At 50.7% G+C, this 18,040-nt stretch overlaps 7 protein-coding genes across 7 annotated transcripts; 3 read left to right on the forward strand and 4 right to left on the reverse strand.

Annotated features, from left to right (window-relative positions):
- Positions 1–247: 247 nt before the first annotated feature.
- Positions 248–924, forward strand: dprC (the record flags this gene model as incomplete). Its single annotated transcript, XM_057156696.1, has 2 exons — positions 248–631; positions 769–924. 2 exons carry the CDS (start codon positions 248–250, stop codon positions 922–924), a joined length of 540 nt encoding a protein of 179 aa, XP_057005351.1.
- A 1,100-nt stretch (positions 925–2,024) lies between these two features.
- Positions 2,025–4,829, forward strand: N7473_010758 (uncharacterized protein; the record flags this gene model as incomplete). Its single annotated transcript, XM_057156697.1, has 1 exon — positions 2,025–4,829. The coding sequence occupies one exon, from the start codon at positions 2,025–2,027 to the stop codon at positions 4,827–4,829; it is 2,805 nt and encodes a 934-aa protein (XP_057005352.1).
- Positions 4,830–5,425: 596 nt separating this feature from the next.
- Positions 5,426–6,619, reverse strand: N7473_010759 (ATP phosphoribosyltransferase; the record flags this gene model as incomplete). The annotated part of the gene is made up of 4 exons (XM_057156698.1): positions 5,426–5,799; positions 5,881–6,372; positions 6,507–6,541; positions 6,603–6,619. The coding sequence occupies 4 exons, from the start codon at positions 6,617–6,619 to the stop codon at positions 5,426–5,428; spliced, it is 918 nt and encodes a 305-aa protein (XP_057005353.1).
- Positions 6,620–7,319: 700 nt separating this feature from the next.
- On the forward strand, positions 7,320–7,922 carry N7473_010760 (40S ribosomal protein eS28; the record flags this gene model as incomplete). Its single annotated transcript, XM_057156699.1, has 3 exons — positions 7,320–7,380; positions 7,564–7,647; positions 7,861–7,922. The coding sequence occupies 3 exons, from the start codon at positions 7,320–7,322 to the stop codon at positions 7,920–7,922; spliced, it is 207 nt and encodes a 68-aa protein (XP_057005354.1).
- A 1,794-nt stretch (positions 7,923–9,716) lies between these two features.
- N7473_010761 (uncharacterized protein) lies at positions 9,717–10,046 on the reverse strand (the record flags this gene model as incomplete). Its single annotated transcript, XM_057156700.1, has 2 exons — positions 9,717–9,785; positions 9,831–10,046. 2 exons carry the CDS (start codon positions 10,044–10,046, stop codon positions 9,717–9,719), a joined length of 285 nt encoding a protein of 94 aa, XP_057005355.1.
- Positions 10,047–11,968: 1,922 nt separating this feature from the next.
- Positions 11,969–15,475, reverse strand: msh3 (mismatch repair protein MSH3; the record flags this gene model as incomplete). The annotated part of the gene is made up of 3 exons (XM_057156701.1): positions 11,969–13,468; positions 13,523–14,616; positions 14,671–15,475. 3 exons carry the CDS (start codon positions 15,473–15,475, stop codon positions 11,969–11,971), a joined length of 3,399 nt encoding a protein of 1,132 aa, XP_057005356.1.
- A 691-nt stretch (positions 15,476–16,166) lies between these two features.
- N7473_010763 (uncharacterized protein) lies at positions 16,167–17,936 on the reverse strand (the record flags this gene model as incomplete). Its single annotated transcript, XM_057156702.1, has 1 exon — positions 16,167–17,936. One exon carries the CDS (start codon positions 17,934–17,936, stop codon positions 16,167–16,169), a length of 1,770 nt encoding a protein of 589 aa, XP_057005357.1.
- Between the last annotated feature and the right edge of the window lie 104 nt (positions 17,937–18,040).

Below are 18,040 nucleotides of genomic sequence, written 5' to 3' on the forward strand. Positions count from 1 at the left end.
CTCGGTGCAACCTTGGGAATAAGATCTAGTCCATGATGATTCAGCAGTTTAATGATTCATCCATGTTCAGATCAATAACTGTTCACAATAACTCTGTAGACATGAGTTCACCCTGACGTCATGTCCAATATTTAAGCTACAAAGCTAAGAGATCTAGCTACTCTATACTTCACTCTCACCACAACTATATCTGCACCTCTTATTACCTCCCCAATCCATTCCAATACAACAATCTAGAAGCTACACAATGGTTACAACCCCCCGAGCCGGCGGCTCCCAAGGCTCCTCAACCGGCGCCCCGGGCATCCCAGTTCCCACGCAAGATACCCGATCACACTACGATCCCGCCACGACTGGATACAACCCTGCCACAGGCGCCTTATACTCGAAAACAAAACCCGCAGCAAGCCAGCCCCACGAAGGAACCTATAACCCGAACATACCGTCAAACAGCTACGATCAAATGGCAACACAGGACGACCGGATCCAGTATGCGCCGAGTACCGTGCAGCGGGCTGAGATGGAAGAAGCGGCTGCGACGTCGAAGACGGATAACGCATCGGAATCGAGGGCGATCAGGGCTAGTGAGGATCTTGGACGGAAGGTTAGGGGTGTTGGGGCCAGTGTTCATGTAAGTTCAAGTTTTTTGGTTGTTTGTGATGTGATGTGTGATTGGGAATGAATGGCCTTTCTAGGAGGGGCATTTTCGGTCAATTGGTGTTTTTCCTGGATGTGGATGTTAACGGTGTGGTTTTTTGGGGATGACAGGGTGCTGGAGAGTCGCTTCGAGGAGCGCTGAATGCTGCTGTTGATCGGACGTTTGGATCTGAAGAAGGTGCTGCGCGGAATGAGGAGATTGCTCGTCGGGGCGAGGGGGAGATTCGGACGGGGGAGTTTGCTAAGGGAGATCCTCGGATTCGGTAGATATGAGGTTGATGATATGCTGTACTATAGTATGTGTGATGTGAATAGAGTATAGTGTATATCCCTAAAAGAGTATAAAATTGTGTTGAATAGACATTTAGCTTCCATGTCACAACTGTATGATGACGACGCAGCCCCGATCGGAACCAGCTGGGCTCAGCTGCGATTGGGTGGGGCGTATAGTTTAGTTTAGATCCTACAAATACTCGACTTGGCTGGATTGCACGATCAGTACCTTGTCGGGGATAAACGAAAGCTTGTTTATGTTCTCTAATCTCATCATCATTAGTACATCGGTGCATAGACCCCGAGATGGAAAACTGGGAAAAGACAAGATTTACTAGTATAGAAATCGAGATGCGACCGATGTCATGATGGTGTCGAAAATCGCCGATCCCTCGTACTTCCTTAGCAGTACTGAGTTAGTCCTACTAAGTTAGTAAGCCAGTCACCGATCTCCCGGTCCCAATCCACGGTGCTGGTTGATCTTCCCTCTTGGGCAATGCTTGAGTTGTTGTCTTACCTACTATCCTAGTTTGTACAACAATGATAATCTAGTGCTTATGTTTATGCTTAGTGCTTAGCCTGATACCATTAAACATGTACAATCCAGAATCGACGTATCCAATGATCCATTACTCCGCCGGGAATAGTCGACTCCCACGTGTTAATCTGTTGAACGACAGAGTTTTTGCTGTTCGGCTCGCCCGGAGAAGGCTGTGCTTGGTGGAACTGGTGGATCCCCCAATTGCGGCTGGAAAGCAGAATGCTTCTTAACTTCTTTATAATCCGCCCGTTTCCTGATTGACATCAGTTCTCTCTCCCCTACATATGACTCGATAATTCGTTGTACAGATTTGTATAGAAATTGTACAGTTTTGCATCAGGGGCAGCCGCAAGCTCCAACCCCATTTCACATTGCATAGTTGCCGTTCCGCAACTGGACTTTAACTCTTTTCGTTCGCATCCATCGTCATCATACTGTATATGCCCGAGGTCCGGCTTTTGGGCGCCTTTTCTCGTGGCACGCATTGAATTGGACAACATTGCGCCTACGGCCTAACAAACCCCAGTGAATCGACTCTCATGAACTCCTCGAAATGGCTTCAATTGCCCCCGCCGACGACTCCAATTTGCTAGTTCCCAAAGCGGGTACGAGTGCGAGTGCAAGTGCTGCCAACACGCCGCGACCCATTCAATCGCCTCAAAACCCGCAAGAATCGTGGTCCTCCGAATCATCCGCCAATGCAATCATCTCCGACTCGCCCTCCAATTACTCCTCCTTTTCCAGCTCCGATAGCGACGAACACCTCCCCGGCACCGCCAATGAGGAGGTAGACGAAGATGACGCCCTCGACGTGGTTGGGGTGAGTATTGGTCGCGAGCAAAGCCGCATGAAAGCCCGGGCCACACCCGCCGAAGAAAAGAACCGAGTACTGGAACAACAGGGCGGATATTTCACCACTATTCCTATTCCTGACGAGCTCAGTGAGGATGGCTTGTTCGTCTCGGAACTCACGGCTGAGCCGGAATCGGTGGAGCCCGAGCTGGCGGCAGCTGAACAAGTCCAACTTGCAACTCGAAGCGACAGACCTGCTGCGTCGGTGGAGCGCCACGCGACGCCGTATCGTCCCCACAGAGAGTATTCGGCGCCATTGCCAGTTGCTGTACGCGACTCGAAGGATTCCAGTGCATCGGGCTCGCGAACTAGCTTTACCCGGTCGCTGCTGAAAACCTCGCTACCTCGTCGGCCGCGCGCTTGGTCGGGTGAATTGAAGAAATTCTTGCCCGATTTGACTTCGTTGACCAAACGCCCATCACTGCCGTTCCGCTCCGCAAATGCGAATAACCGCGCTCGCAGCCAGACGGTGGCGTCTGGCAAACAGAGCCAGGCCAATTCAAGGGCGTGTTCGTTGGAACGGCGAAGACGAGAGCCATCTCCTACAACCAATGCTCCCGCCAATGATGAAGAGTTGGGTGATGATGCACAGCCAATTTCAGAGCTGCGGACGCTGGATGGGAGCTCTGCTGTAAAACATTCATTCTCGAGACGGCCTAGTGCTGCGATGCCTGGACGACCGCCGAGTTTGCGGAGATCCTCCTCTGATCAGTCGCTATACCTGCGGGCATCCTCGACTGCATCGTCCCTAGAACAGCGGCCGCGATATGAGAATGTGCACTCGCAGGTCAACAGCCGGTTCAAGGCTATCAAGGATAGTTTGCAAGATTCGAGCAGTCGCCTGCTCAGCATGCCTTCTCTCCATCTACAGGATATTCGCACAGACTGGACTTCGCGCCCGTTCCCCTCTGTAACGAATATCACGACCGAGCGAGGAATCAATGGATCTGCTCATCGGACGGCGACACCTCCTCCGCCTCCGCGATATAACACACAATCCACTCATCCGATCTTTGAAGAGGCAATGTCTGAATTGACCGGGGATGTTGTGATTCTTGGTGGATACCGTGGCTCAATTCTGCGTTCTGCGAAAGCCCCTCATCGACAACTCTGGGTACCGATGAAGGTGGGACTGAATCTGCGCAAAGTCGACCTGGAGGTGGGTTTGACCCGGGAGGATGAAGAGCGCATGGAGGAAACTATCATCCCCTCTGGCGTGTTATCTCACATCGGTCCCGTCGATGTATGCCGACGACTGATGAAACGCCTACGTAAATGTGACAATGCCGTGCGGGGAGACCTCCGCATTTGGGACTACGGCTATGACTGGCGATTGAGTCCGGATTTGCTCTCACAACGACTCATCACCTTCCTCGAAGGTCTGCCATGCAACCGGCCAGCTCCGGATGGTCAGCCCCAGAATCCCCGTCGAGGTGCGACAGTCATTGCCCACAGTCTCGGCGGTCTCATCACTCGGCATGCCGTGAACAGGCGGCCCGATCTCTTCGCTGGCGTCGTATACGCAGGTGTACCACAGCACTGCGTGAATATTCTCGGTCCCCTACGTAACGGCGACGATGTCTTGCTCAGTTCTCGCGTCTTGACCGCGCAGGTCAACTTCACCTTCCGCACCAGTTTCGCTCTCCTCCCCGAAGATGGCCATTGCTTTATCGACAAGCGGACTCAAGAGGAATACCGCGTCGACTTCTTCAACGCCGACAACTGGGACAAATACCATCTCTCCCCATGCATCAAACCCGTCCTCCCCGCCGTCCCATTAAACACACGCTTCAAAGACTTCGCACTCATCAGCAAACGATTCTCCATGGGCCCACGAGACGAAACCACCGATCTCACCCCCCAAGCCCAAGCCCAAGACCTCTCAGACACCAATGATCCCACCAACGAAAACCACAACCCTCATCGCACCACCCCAATCCACTCCCACTCCCTCCCCAACCCATCCCAAGTCGCCGCCACAGCCACCGACAAAGCAACCGACACCCTCGTCCCCAGCGGCGTCGACAACCTCGTCGGCCCCGGCGCCACACCCCGCAGCAGCACAGCAGCAAACCAAGCCACCAGCCCAACAACCATCCCCCGCGCCGCAGCAATGGAATACCTGCACCGCACGCTCGCCGAAGTGAAACGCTTCAAATCAGAACTCTCCTTCCAACCCACCCACCAAGCAGAAAACCGCTACCCGCCCGCCGCAGTGCTGTACGGGAAAAGCGTGCCGACGCTGTACGGTGCACGGGTGTCTTCCCGCGAGGCGATTAAGCATCAGGACGCGTATGATGATTTGGCGTTTGCGGCGGGGGATGGTGTTTGTCTTGCTTCGGCGGCGATGTTGCCGGCTGGGTATCGGGTTATTCGGAATGGGCTGGTTAAGTGTGATCGAGGGCATGTTGGGTTGTTGGGGGATTTGGAGGGGGTTGGGCAGTGTTTGAGGGCTGTTATGAGGGGGAGGAAGGAGGGTGTTGGGTTGGGGAGTTTGCAGAAATAGGAAGCTTCTGTGAGGAGATTCCCTGGTTTTTTGATGTTTTGCAGCGAAAGGGCTTGATACACAGTCGCCCCTGCTTTGTTTTTGTGTGTTTTGGATGATACCACCTTCTTATGCGCTATGATTTATGTACAATATTGGGGTGGATGCTTTTGTCACTTTTTTCAGAGTTCTGTTTGGATCCATTGTATATTAATTACTCATCTTGTCATTTACTCGCAAGACATATAGAAGTCATAACGATCAAACAGGCATATACAAAGACATTGAAGTCTTTTTTTCCTTTTCAATCTCGCTATATGACCCAATGCTCTATATACGTAATCTGTCAAGGGAAGAATCTCAACCGCATTCTTTTTGATCCATCAGGAGCCCGAAGAAAAAAAGAACCAATGGCAAATGGCAAAAAAACAAATGAATAAAGAACAAAGTGTATACCAAGCAAAAAAGAATCATCAGGGAAAATATTTTAAGAATACGACAATCCGCAACCAATCATGAAGAAAGAAAATCCGGCTATAACCCCAGACGAAGCAAAAACCGACAAAAATTAGAAACAAGGCACAGACCTAGCCAGAACTAGACCAAACAGTCTCAGTCTAGTCCGTGCGCGAGTTGGCAATGTTCAGAACCAAGATATCCGTGGCGCCGACCTTGATCAGCTCATCCATGACAGTAGCAACACGCTTCTTCTCCACCATAGAGCTGACAGCCACCCAGCCCTCCTCCTCGAGAGCAGTGATGGTGGGGGCGCGCTTGCCGGGGGTGATCTTGGAGGCAACGGCGAGCTCGGAGCGGGGGATGTTGTACTGGCACAGGACGAACTTCTGGGCGGTGATGACACCGCGAATGCGCGAGGTGATCAGGTTGAGGAGATCGTTGTTGGAATCGCGAGACTTGACGAGCACGGCGGTACTCTCGACCACGGTGTCGATGGCCTTGAGGCCGGCAGCCTTCATGGTCTCGCCGGATTCTGCGCAAACAAAAGTATTAGCAATATGGACGACAGGTAGAAAAGAGTAGAGACGATAGCTAAAACACTCGATATACGTACCGACAAGATCCACAATACCATCCGCAACACCCAAAGCGCAAGCAGCCTCGACACTGCCGCCAACATACTTAATCTTAGTCTGGAGCTTAGTGCCGGGCTCGACACCCTCAAGCTTGGTGAAGAAAGCCTCCGACAGCGCGGTGAAGCTAGTCACGACATTACGGCCGATCAACTGCTTGGCCTCGGTGATATCGCCCTTCTGGGGAACCTGCACCTGTAGCTTGCAGCCGCCGAAGCCGAGGTCAAGGATCTCCTCGACACCGGAGGTCTCGCCGGCGGGGAGGGTGGAGTCGTGCTCGGCGACTTGGTCGCGACCGGTGATACCAAGGTCGACACGGCCCTCGCCAACGAAGGTTGGGATGTCGGCGGCGGGCAGGAAGATGAGTGCGATGGGCAGGTTCTTGACCAGCGCGATGTCGAGACGGGTCTCGCGGCGGAATTGGATGTCGGAGCCGGCGAGGAGGTCAAGGGTGGCTTGTTGGAGGCGGCCCTCTGTGTAGGAAATGTGGTGTTAGTTGTGATGGTCAACTTCTTTTGCGCCTGATATTGCTTCGTGTCGTTGACTCTTTGGCGCCCATGGCTAGTGAGTCATGACGGTCTGTATGTAGATGTAGAGGGTCACTTGCTCTTGGGCACGGCGAAGAGGAGTCTTCCTTCCAAGCTATATTGCAATTGAATATTAGTATATGATTTTCAAAGGGTCGTCTTGTTTGGTGACTCACTGGTTGACGAGATCCATTGTGATAAGAAAGTTGCGGCGCGGGGCACTCCGGAATCGGACAGAGGTTGGAAGATGATGGAAAGGCCAACAAGGATGAGTTGGACAAAGAAATCAAGTCAATTGCAAGAGAAGGGAGATATGACTCGAGGCAATTGAAGCTGGGAATGCAATGGAGATTGGAAGGGAAAGGGGAGGACGCAACGTAGACCGGAGCTCGTTGCGGCAGAAATTGGAGGGGCAGAACGGCAGTCCTCCGGTGACGCTGAGCGGGACTGGCTGCGGACCAGGGTACGGCTATTCTACTACGGTCAAGCAGGACGATACACTCGTGCACGTGGATGAAAGGGGGATAATCGATGAGAATAGGATGAATTGTTCATTCTATAGACTTGATCATTGACTATGGCCCATTCGACCATTCAACTTGCAAGTACCAAAAAAGTATCCAAACTATTTTCCGAGTAGAAAGAAAATTGTTTATGCCTGAAGAATCAGGTGTCACGGTAGATCACGCTGACTCATCGTCATCTGACTGGAACCTTAGGTAAGGCTGCCCATATTCCTGCCTGGCGGCTCAGGTGTCAGCAGCCCTGAGCCCTCGCGTAATTTGGAACCCACACAAGGCAAAATCATCTTCACATCCGCCTCTTCCTCCAGTCCACCCAAAACTCCCTCCAACCTCGTCGTCCGAGCTCAACGCCCTCCACCCACCTCCAAGATGGATTCCAGCAAGCAGCCCGTCAAGCTCGTCAAGGTGACCCGTGTCCTCGGCCGCACCGGTACGTGCCTACCCTGAGAGAATCAAAGAAGATGCTCTATTCCGCTCCGCTCCGCACAAATTCGAGATCCGCGGGGGTCGCACACTACGCCCCTGAATCGCCCGGAAAGACAAAATACACATCGAACTTGCGCAATTTCTGAGAATCGAACGAGTACTAATATGTGGTTTTCGTGATCTTCAGGCTCCCGTGGTGGTGTCACCCAGGTCCGCGTCGAGTTCATGGACGACACCTCCCGTTCCATCATCCGTAACGTCAAGGGCCCAGGTATGCGATTCCGAATTCTATTTCACATCTCCGAATGCCGAAGAGCGAAACAAAAGACACCTATTGGAGGATCAAGAAAGAGGAGGGAAACACCGGGATGGGAAATATTGAAGATCCAACACAACCAGATGGGACATTCTGTTTCTCTTCGGCAAATTCATACACGAACCGCACGAAATATCAGTCGCTAACTCATTTACTCCCGCACAATAGTCAGGGTTGACGACATTCTCTGCCTGCTCGAGTCCGAGCGTGAGGCTCGCCGTCTCCGTTAAACACCCCCAAAAAACGACAATTCATTCGCGCCATGTCTTTCATCTCTCTTCGTCTCTCGCATATCCCTCGCGTCCGGTTTCTCTGATCGTTCTTCGGCCAAAACTGTGTCCCCACTTTTCTTTCTTGCCGTACCTCTGAACTCCCCCTCCGACTCCTTCAACCTCAACCGCCGCGCCGCCCCATTTCATTCCCCCTTCTCGACCACTCGACTGCCGTGACTCTACTACGTTTTTTGATGATCGAATATGGAAGGGGAATATTTGGGTCGGAATGGAACTTTTTTTTCTTGGGGTGATTCTGGTTGCGTGACTTTCTATTTTCAGCTTGAACAATTGAATTCTACAATCAGTTCCCATACCAACAATGAAAGTCCCTGGAAGTCGATCATGGATCTCCGAACGGGAGAGAGAGATGGAGAGAAATGAGCAGATATTCAAAAAAGAAAACCCCTGTTTATATGAGAAATGAAATGAGGTTGCGCGAATTGGCTGGTGGATTTTGTGGGAATCTGGTCTCTCTGGTTTGGTCTGGTGTTTTACTACATCCACACGTCCTTTTGGCGTGCTTGCATGGGCTCAATGCGACAAACGAGGTTGTGATGTGCTATACTTTTTTTCCTCTTTCCTTTTGTCTCTTGAAAATTCCCCTCCGAAGTGGGTAACTAGCAAAGAAAAGATAAACCGCCAACAGAACTTGGAGTCGGACCGACCAAAAAGAACTATGGGAATCCAGAAACAAAAACAGATTCAAAATTCCGGTTCTATCGTGTCCAGGGCGAGTACAGGTGATTCGTAGTGGCATCGATCTTATTTGTAGATTGCGGGGTACCATTCATAGCAATTCGAATGCTGCGTGGTGACTGATCTCCCTGCATCGAGATATAACCTCGTTTGCATATATTGATTGCATTGATTGTGGTTGGCTCCTAGAACCCCTCAATTTACATGCTTGTGTACGGTAGTTTTCGAAATCAGTTATACCTCTACACTCTTGCAACTTCATTCCTGGAAAATGTATCCGCCATATGTGGATATTGGACTGGGTACTCGTGAGGTGCTGATTCGCGTTTTGGCATTGTGTGTCAAAGTAAGCGGTGCACTCGATACCCGACGCGACTTGGATAGATCCGACCTCAGGAGGCATAGTATTGGGATCGATAGCGTCACACTCTCCTATGGGACTGATTTGCTGCGACGGCCCTGCAAATCCAGGGTCAAGGTAAATAATAGCCTGCTTAAAGTAAGTTAGATACCCACTCATCTCCCGCTTGGAGAGATGATAAGCGACGTACGATAGGAATTTGAGCGACTACAGTGCTGGCAAGGCAGCGGAAAAGAGCCGAGAAAAATGCATAGTGGCAATATGTATTATTCTCTCTGCTTTGCGTGCTTGTTGGTGATGAGGTTAGAGAAAATACGGCTGTGTGTAACGTTCAGCCTCCGTTTGAACATGAGCATTATAGACTCACGTACTTTTCTGGAGCACAAAAGCTGAAGGTTAGGTGTGATTCAATCAGAATCGATTCGGGTAACTAGTGATGATATTGATTGTGATGACTAACATGTTAGAAGCCCACGGTCATATTATATATCTTGTAGTTTGCTCTATTTACGCCTTTGCGAAGTAAGGGGCAACTGATTAAAGCTATAGTACATATGTACCACTCACTCATACTGTAGGCCAAGGCGATTCTGTATTTCTATGGCTCCTGTAATCTTTTCCGCTTCCCATTCGTTGTCGGCCCGATCTGGCTCTCCCGATAAGGATTCCCCAAACTTAAGCTGCGAAGTCACTTAAAGAACACGATTAAGAGTACATTGAGCCTCTACATCTAAGTTCACAAGGCCAGACTGTCGAGCTACCTGTAAGTCGCTATGTTCATCGTTGAAGGCTAAGTAGCGACTTACCTGTTGAACGTCGTCATAAGAGCAGCAGTAGACGTCACCAGCAGCGCAGTTTTGACCTAATGCACCAGGCAGAACGTTGCCTAGTGCGATTAGACCACCGTCTCCTTGTGATTTACACACCACGGTTTGTTTGCTCGCACAAACATTTCCGGTTTCATTTTGAGGCAGAGCAAGGACAGTGGCGACAAAGAAGAACAAGGCAAAGACAAATTTCATGGTGTACATAAGTGGATTGAAGAGCGAAGGCCGAAATTGGTTGAACTGACTTTCTGAAGCGATTAATGTGCGGCTGGTTTTGAGATTGGAAATATCTGCGCAGAAGGACCTGTGACTCAGTAGGGCCTAGTAAATAAGTTACTTTAACTACTTTATAGTTGTTGTTCAAGGTGAAGAGCAAGGGTCTCAACTATAAACACTAAAAATGTCAATCCCCCTTAATTGAAAATCTCTGTACTTGTACTAGGACAATCTAGGAAAGGATGCACTAGATCGACTGGCCAGGGACGCCGCATACCTCAGTTAATTATATTGTGTCCGCTAGTTTCGTGTAAGATACACTGCCCATGGTATTGAAAAGGTATTGTAAAATACAGTGATTGTTGTAGAAAGCGGTCAAGATGAAGGGCTTGAAATAACATCCAATAAAAACTCTCATAATTAGGATTTAATTTCCGGGACTCAAGTGTCAAGAATGTGAGGTCAAACTGAATTCGAAAACTACTGTACTTCCGGAAATTAGGGTCAAGTTACTAAGGAAGCTTATTTAGACATATCACACTTCCTCAAAATTTAGTTCTCAACCACCAGCCCTCGCAAACCTTCTCAAGTCCTTGACAGTTGTCATAGCCTTCAGTTTAGTCTACAATATTGTCTAGTCACTAGGATCTTTGTTTTAATTGACAGGAACGTGTCTCGGAGAGGACCTTGAATAATCCACTGCAAGTATGGGATGATCATTAGATACATATACCCTGTGAGCAACAAAATATTAGAGCTAGGAAACAGAGGTTAATTAGCTTATTTGTTAGTCTCTGATAGCCTACAGCTGCTTGGATTGTAGAATCTATAGGTATGGGCCGGTCAGCTCAATATATATGAACTAGCTTGAGCTACATAAACCAGACTCCAGATCTGGTGTCTATTTACCGGACAGGGAAATATCCTTTGCTGCTCTCTCGATAGACCCGTGGACTGCGTAAGCAAATAGCATCGCATTAAGTCTCGACTGGGTCTTACTTTGAGGGCGAACTCCATTGCTCTACATTGCATGGGCTACTCAGACTAGTTCCACCAGTTCCAACTTGTTGTGACTTCAAACGCAAGGGGACTATGTGACGGAACTTCCCTCCTATCGGCAGATTCCTGTTTTGTCCTGGCCCTGTGTCTTGTTCTGTTGGATTATAAGAGGCCTCTGCGTCCCTCTTTCCCTTCTGCTCCCTTAGATATCTCTAGATTGACTGATTGACTCGTTTCCCCCTTCTGACTGCGGCCTCCTTTGGTATTCTGTGTGTGGACATAGAGTATGCCATCAGCATGACCTGAGAGTTATCTAAGAGCTAGGAATGAAACTTGTAAGTCACGCTCGATCTCTAAGATTCAGTCGCGGTGTGGTCATGCTATTCCCCATCCTAAACTAAAAAAGTTGGCATAGCACTATAGCTTCAATCAAGTGTCACGAAAGCACAGATTTCGTGGGAAGCAGTTGTTTTGAGACCGATACTATGACTGATACCCTTCGGTCATCTCTCAACCTCCCCCGACGGTCATCTTTCAATCTCTTCCTAGCGGGTGGGGGTGAATACAGTGGTGTTTCTTAAGTCTTCGTCCACCTGGTGATGACTTGATATTCTGCCGGTCAAACAATCTCTGCATCTATTTCCTACTCACCCGCTCGAAATCCATGGTTTCAAGCTGCTAGATAGATTCTGATGTCAAAAATTGAATATCTTGAGATAATCTTGAATATCTCCTATGGTTAATCAGAGACCAGTAGAGTTGTACGAACAATAGATAGTCTGATCCGCAGGTCGACTGGTCGCAGCATGAGGATAGAGGCCTGTTTTTATAAAAAGATGCTTTTGATCCATACCGAGATAAATGTACAAAGATAACACCCAAACCAAGCCTATCCTATCATCCTACAACTGGTCCGCACTAGCAAGCAATCGCTCAACGAGCTCATCCTCCGCGGAAACAGCACCACCACCATCCCTAACCTCAACAACCCTCCCAACAGCTCCAACAAGCGCAGCCAACCTCTTCCTCTTAATCAACTCCTCCAACTCCGCACTCTTAGTCTTCGCCAACTCCAACACAGAAGCCGGCAAATGCGCCAACCGCGCTACATTCAGTCCGTAACTCCGATGCGCCACGCCTTCTGCAACTTCATACAAGAAGGTGATTTCTTCGTCACCGTCTTTCTCACCCGACTCTGTGAAACGCATGTGTACGTTACGCAGTTCTCTGTTCGGGAATGAGCGGACCATGCGCGAGAGGTGTTGGTAGTGCGTGATGAAGAGGGTTAGTGAGCGGATGTTTCGGACCATGTAGTCCAGGACGGCTTGGGCGATGGCGACGCCGTCGTGTGTTGATGTACCGCGGCCTAGTTCGTCGAGGATGACTAAGGAGCGTGGTGTGGCTTGCTTGAGGATATCGGCTGTTTCGGAGAGCTCGACCATGAATGTGGATTCGCCGGCGAGCATGTTGTCAAAGGCGCCCATGCGCGTGAAGACGGCATCGAGGAGACCTAGCTTGGCGGAGGCTGCGGGTACGTAGGAACCGATCTGTCCCATGATTGCGATGAGGGCGACTTGGCGCACATAGCTGGACTTTCCGCCCATGTTAGGACCGGTGACGAGGAGTGCTCGTGTGCCGTCCGGATCGAGGTTGGTGTCATTGGGGACATAGGTGTCTGTTAGGATGCGTTCCACCATCGGATGCCTGCCCTGTTCGACATGGAGACATGGTCGTTCGGTGAATTCTGGCTTGACATAACCAGGTTGTTGGGCAATGACTGCCAGTGAGAGTAAACAGTCTAGCGTCGCGAGAGACTGGACACAATCCCGGAAGGACTGGTACTGTGTCGCGATATCGCCGAGAAGTGCTGCAAAAGCTTTGTCACAAGCCGCGGCCAGAGCTTCCTTATGTTGATCACGTTGGCGGATGAGTTGGATCACTTCAGGCGTATGGAATCGTGAGACCTTCTTCGTCCCACTGACCTTGATCCAAGACGCCGGGACCTTCTTGATAGCTAGCGAGTTATTCTCGATCTCGATGAGGTATTCGATGCCGGACACCGTCACATACTTGACGCCCTTTCTTTGTAAACGCTCACTGGCCACGGAGAGATGCTCTTGCAGCTCGTGCTCGATACTACCGATTCCGAGCTTTTCTTCGCCAATCTCCTCCGTCTCCTCTTCTTCACGGAAGAACGAGTACTTGTCATCATTTCGTGCTGCGTGAAGGTTGATCTTGTCTAAGAACCGGGTGATATCTTTCAAAATGGTTGGAAGGGAAGCAATCGCTTCGCTAATCAGTGTGGATTCAAACCCTGTGTCGGCTGGGGATTTGACATCGGCGAATTCCATTGCAATCGTCTGCATGGTTTGCAGAACGGTGAGAAGCTCCGGCCGGGTGCACTGAAAGCCTTGAGTTAGCAGTCGAAAACATCTAGCACGCGACCAAGTACATACCTTGCCGTAGTAAATACGGATCAAGCTCTTCTCCAAGTCACTCTTGATCTTGCCCAGCAACCTTCTCACTCGCTCCACAATTACAGTGCGAACGGGGTTCGTGAGCTCCTCAATTGCGTTGGTACGCTCTTCAAGCCGTACTTTATCAAGCAACGGCCGTCCAACCCAGCGCCGTAGCAGCCGTTGCCCAAACCGCGTCTGTGTTCGGTCTAAAGTCCAAAACAGACTACCTTTGGCTGAATGATCAGTCTGATTTTGATAAATCTCCAGGCTGACCAGGGTGTTTCCATTCAAGAGCATGTGTGACCTTGCCGAGAAAGGCTGGAAATACTTTGTCAGATCGAAGACATGTTCCAATCCGTACTCGGTCATATGTTCAATCATAGCAGAAAGGCAAACGGTAACCTGTTCCGGCAGTTCAAGCACATTCTGCAATAGCTTGGCCGCCTGGACATCGTCTTCCGTACCAGTAGCTTTCATTTTCCCAGCATAAAAGCCCGAAACATGACTATGCGCCTCGGCAGCTGCGGTCTTCTTCTTCGGAGACCGTTCGAGACGAACAGCATCACCAAAGACATTCATTTTGCTTCCGGACAAATGCTGTACAAGCTTCTCGCTCGCTTTCGACATCTCACCAACAATGAGAATCTCACAAGGCGCGATGTGCAACAGCCGCGTTTCAATCTCGCTGCGCATGAACCCGTCTTCAAAGTCATCATAGATCACATCACCCGTGGCAGGCTGGACGGCAACGATACCAACGTGCACTCGCTCATCATTGCCCCAGCCCTTGGCATTGGTCTCTGTGATGCAAAGCATGTACCCCGTCGCCGGCGATGCACCACCAGCCGCGGCAGCTGGGCCTTCGAGACCCTCGACATCGTCGATGTATGTTCCTTTGGTGTACAGGTTGGTCAACTTACGGACAAAGGGCGCATTGCGATTATCGCCTGCAGCCTTAAGCGCCGCCGTCTCGATCTGCCGCACCACTCCAACTTTGTGGCCCGCCGTAACCAGTCGTTTCACATGTACATGTAGCCGGTGGACGGGGATACTGGCAGACGCAAAGCGGTCAAGGTGTGCCTCCGATGGATCTGTAGATGATTAGCGAGGTTGTACTAGTATTTTGGAGCAGGTAAACAACATACGCTCATCAAACCTGAACTTCCCCGGGATACACACAATCCCAAGTTCCTTCGCCGCAATACGAGCATCCTCGCCAAAGAACCGAAACTTATACCCAACCTCAATGACCAACACAGTATCCATATGCTTGCGCTTGATTTCAATAACCTGCTTCTCCATCGGCGTAAGTTTGCTACCGCCTTTCTTCGCACCCTTGCCCTTCGTCGGAGGCGGGGGTGCAGGTTCATCTTCTTCCTCTTCTTCCTCGGCCTCAGCCGCAGCGCCACTTTGGTCGCCGGCCGCGGCCCTCCCAATTCCAATCAAACAATCAGGGCCACCAAGCTTCCGTACAAATTTCTGGTGTTGTTTCTCTTTTTCTTTCCTCCGTTGCGTCTCCTCTGGGTCCTCGGCTTCTTTGCTGGGTGGAGCGATGGCGGGCGAGCTCTGGAATTTGAAGATATCGGTCCGCTGGCTGCTGCTGCTGCTGAGTTGGGAGGCCGGGTTCAGAGGTAACTCAGCCGGGGGTGGAGCTGGCTTGCTTTCTCCTGCGATAGAGCCATTGGTACGAGCTCGTTTTGAAGGTGGCACCACGATGTCATCCTGATCCTCGTCTTGTTCATGTATGGAGACTGCTCGTTTCCGCTCCGGACTTGGTTCTATGGGAGAGGCCGCTCTCTTCTTTGATGTCTTCTCCGGGACTGTCTCGGCGCTACTCGATGCAGGCTTCGGCGTCGAGGATGGCTTCTGAGTGAAGAAACTCGAGATAGTCGCTTGCTTTCGTTTCAAGGACGGAGAAGGTGCGGAGGATTGGGAGGAATGAGGCGCCATCGTGTCCGGCAGTCCTGGCAGAAGGGAGGATTAATAGAACACAAGATAAGGAAGATCAGATTCGGGGCTCTATAAGATAAGGAGAACAGTGATGCTTTGGTCGCTCTCTCTTAGTTGACATTGAGCTCCGCAATCGCGGAGCTTGACGCGTTAGAGACGCGATGGGCGTTTAATTGGTTGATGAGTCAGCCCCTTATCGGGCAGTAACTTAGGTGGGCACCCGTTCTAACTACCCAAGTTAGTCTCCACTAGAGGCGAGTATCAGACCAACCTTCAACTTCCAATATACAACTACTTCGTACTCTTGAAATAAGAAGCTTATACAACTTAATCTATAGCTTAGTTATTTGATAGTAATGAGCCACATTTCATTAGAAATTATTCATTGTGAGGCTAGCTATGTATGTTACATACAGCGCGGTTGACTGTCTGTGCAAAAGAAAATCTGTGCCACCACTGATGCTATCAAATGCCCGCCACCAACAACGGCAGAACGATCCAGATCAATGCGTTCAAAATGTTAGAGTCCAAGAGGATGAGTGACACCCTGCTCGGTCTCCAGAACTTTTCGAACCACCAGGTGACCGATGTAACGAAGAAAAAATGCAGCCATAGATACCCCAGGCCGCTCCAGAACTTTTCAAAACACAATGGATCCATGTAGCCTTCAGATCCGCAATTCGCCGAAAATTTAGTTCTCTTGATAGGTCGTTCCAGTGTGCATCTGAGTGAATGTGTCCTCATCATCCTCCTCAATGGTACCGGCGCCAGAAGCCATCGCTTGCGAATTGGTGGTCCAGCGGCTGTTGGGCAGAGGGACCTCTTCGCCGTACGAATGATGGCCGAACGTTGTGGCCGAAGTAGCGCCGAAAATTGGATTGAGTTGGGATGGAACAGCAACCCACAATTGGCCAAAAATTGGGTCGTTGTAGAAGTAACCCTGGCCGATGTTGTTTCCATTCACAAAAGGCGACATCGGATTGAAAATCGGAGGGTTAGCTCGATTCGCGATGCTCATAATGGGCTCAATATTTTCATTGCTTGGCGGGATTCTATGTCCATGGTGGTGCGAGATATTCGATGTGTTGTTGAGGGCGAGTTGGGCTGGAGCCAATGTGCCCTGAGGAGCCTGAATCATTGCGGACTCGGTGTGAGTCTGATCCTGCTCGTCTTTGAAGACAGAGAATCGCGGGCCTTGTAGAGCACGTCGTTGATCTCCGTCTGCCTCGCGATAGGCCGATCCGAAGTTATTCGGGAAACGAGCTGGTTCAGTGTACTCCAGTGTGTCTTCACTCTCATCACGGCTGCGAGGATTCTCCTTCTTAACACGCTTTGTGTCCCTGGCGCGTGGAACGTTGGCATCGCGCTCCCGGAGCATACCCGGCTTGCCGCGAACTGGGCCCTTCTTTGCAATTGGGGACTCGCCTTCCAGAGGGGGGTAATCTTCAACTTTGCCGGTAATCTCACGTTCCGCCTGGAAGGGCAGCCCTTCGGTGGATTGAAAGATCTGTTCAGTGGGCTCGACCTGCTGAGAATTCGCTTCCATCTGCTTCACAAGGGTCCCATCTTTCTTCTGGTTGCGCTTTCGTCGCATTTCCGGCGTGGCTGCATCAAAGAGGTCCATTCCAGGCCACTGAACACCCTTCAGACTGATCGACGCCTCGGATCTGGCATTGTCATTGGTCAGCTTCTCATCCACCTCAAACGGGTCAATGGCGCCGCTGATGGTCTCCCCGTTGTTGTCGATGTCCTCCTGGCCGTCCCAGCTGGTCAGTTCAGTATTGCCAGGCGTGTAAGCATTGCAAACATCGGAATCTTGAGGCATAAGCTGGGCTTGGTACCAGCCGACAGTCGACGTAGCGGAAGATGCACCCTCAGGGTTGAGTTGCTCGTGACCAGATCCGTAGGGTTCCCCAAGGCGAGGGTCGATGTAATCCGGGAGAGTAGGAGTTGCAACAGTGGGTCCAACGGTGTGTGCTTCTGTAACAGCAACAGCAGGAGATGCAGTCGCAAAGAGGGTTGTAGCCGCAGTTGCAATAGGAGTCGAAGCCGCTGCAACAACAGGAGTTTTATTGGTTGTTCCGTTCGCGATTCGGATAGCAGAAGTACCGTTGTAGACAGTTGTCAAGGTCGTGGTCTCTGCAACTCCAGAATTCGGCGCCGCTGTAACCACACCAGGATCAGTCAAGACGGGCGGGATCAGGGTGTTTTGGATCAAAGCATTCTGTCCAGATGATCTTCTCTTGTTCGTGCGGCCATCCTTGGCAGCCTGGCGCTCGGCAAGCAACGGGTCAAGGTTGTTGGCACTGTACCAGTCGTCGTATGCGGTGAGGAGCGTAGTAGCAGCAGCGTTGTTGGTACCGGCCTTCTGGCGAAATTCAAGCTGGTTCTTTTGGGACAGATGGCCCTTGGAGAGGAGATGGGTCAAAAGATGAGACACATCACTGAAGACGGGCTTCATCGGGCAAATGACGCACTGGCGCCCCGATGCGTCCATCTTTCCAGATCCAAGCCTGGATGATGGCGGCACTGGGTAGCTGGATGCAAAACTGTGAGACTGACTGT

Source organism: Penicillium subrubescens, assembly GCF_028828155.1.
Source record: "Penicillium subrubescens strain IBT 31985 chromosome Unknown utg000007l_segment0_segment0, whole genome shotgun sequence".
Taxonomy (NCBI): Eukaryota; Fungi; Ascomycota; class Eurotiomycetes; order Eurotiales; family Aspergillaceae; genus Penicillium; species Penicillium subrubescens.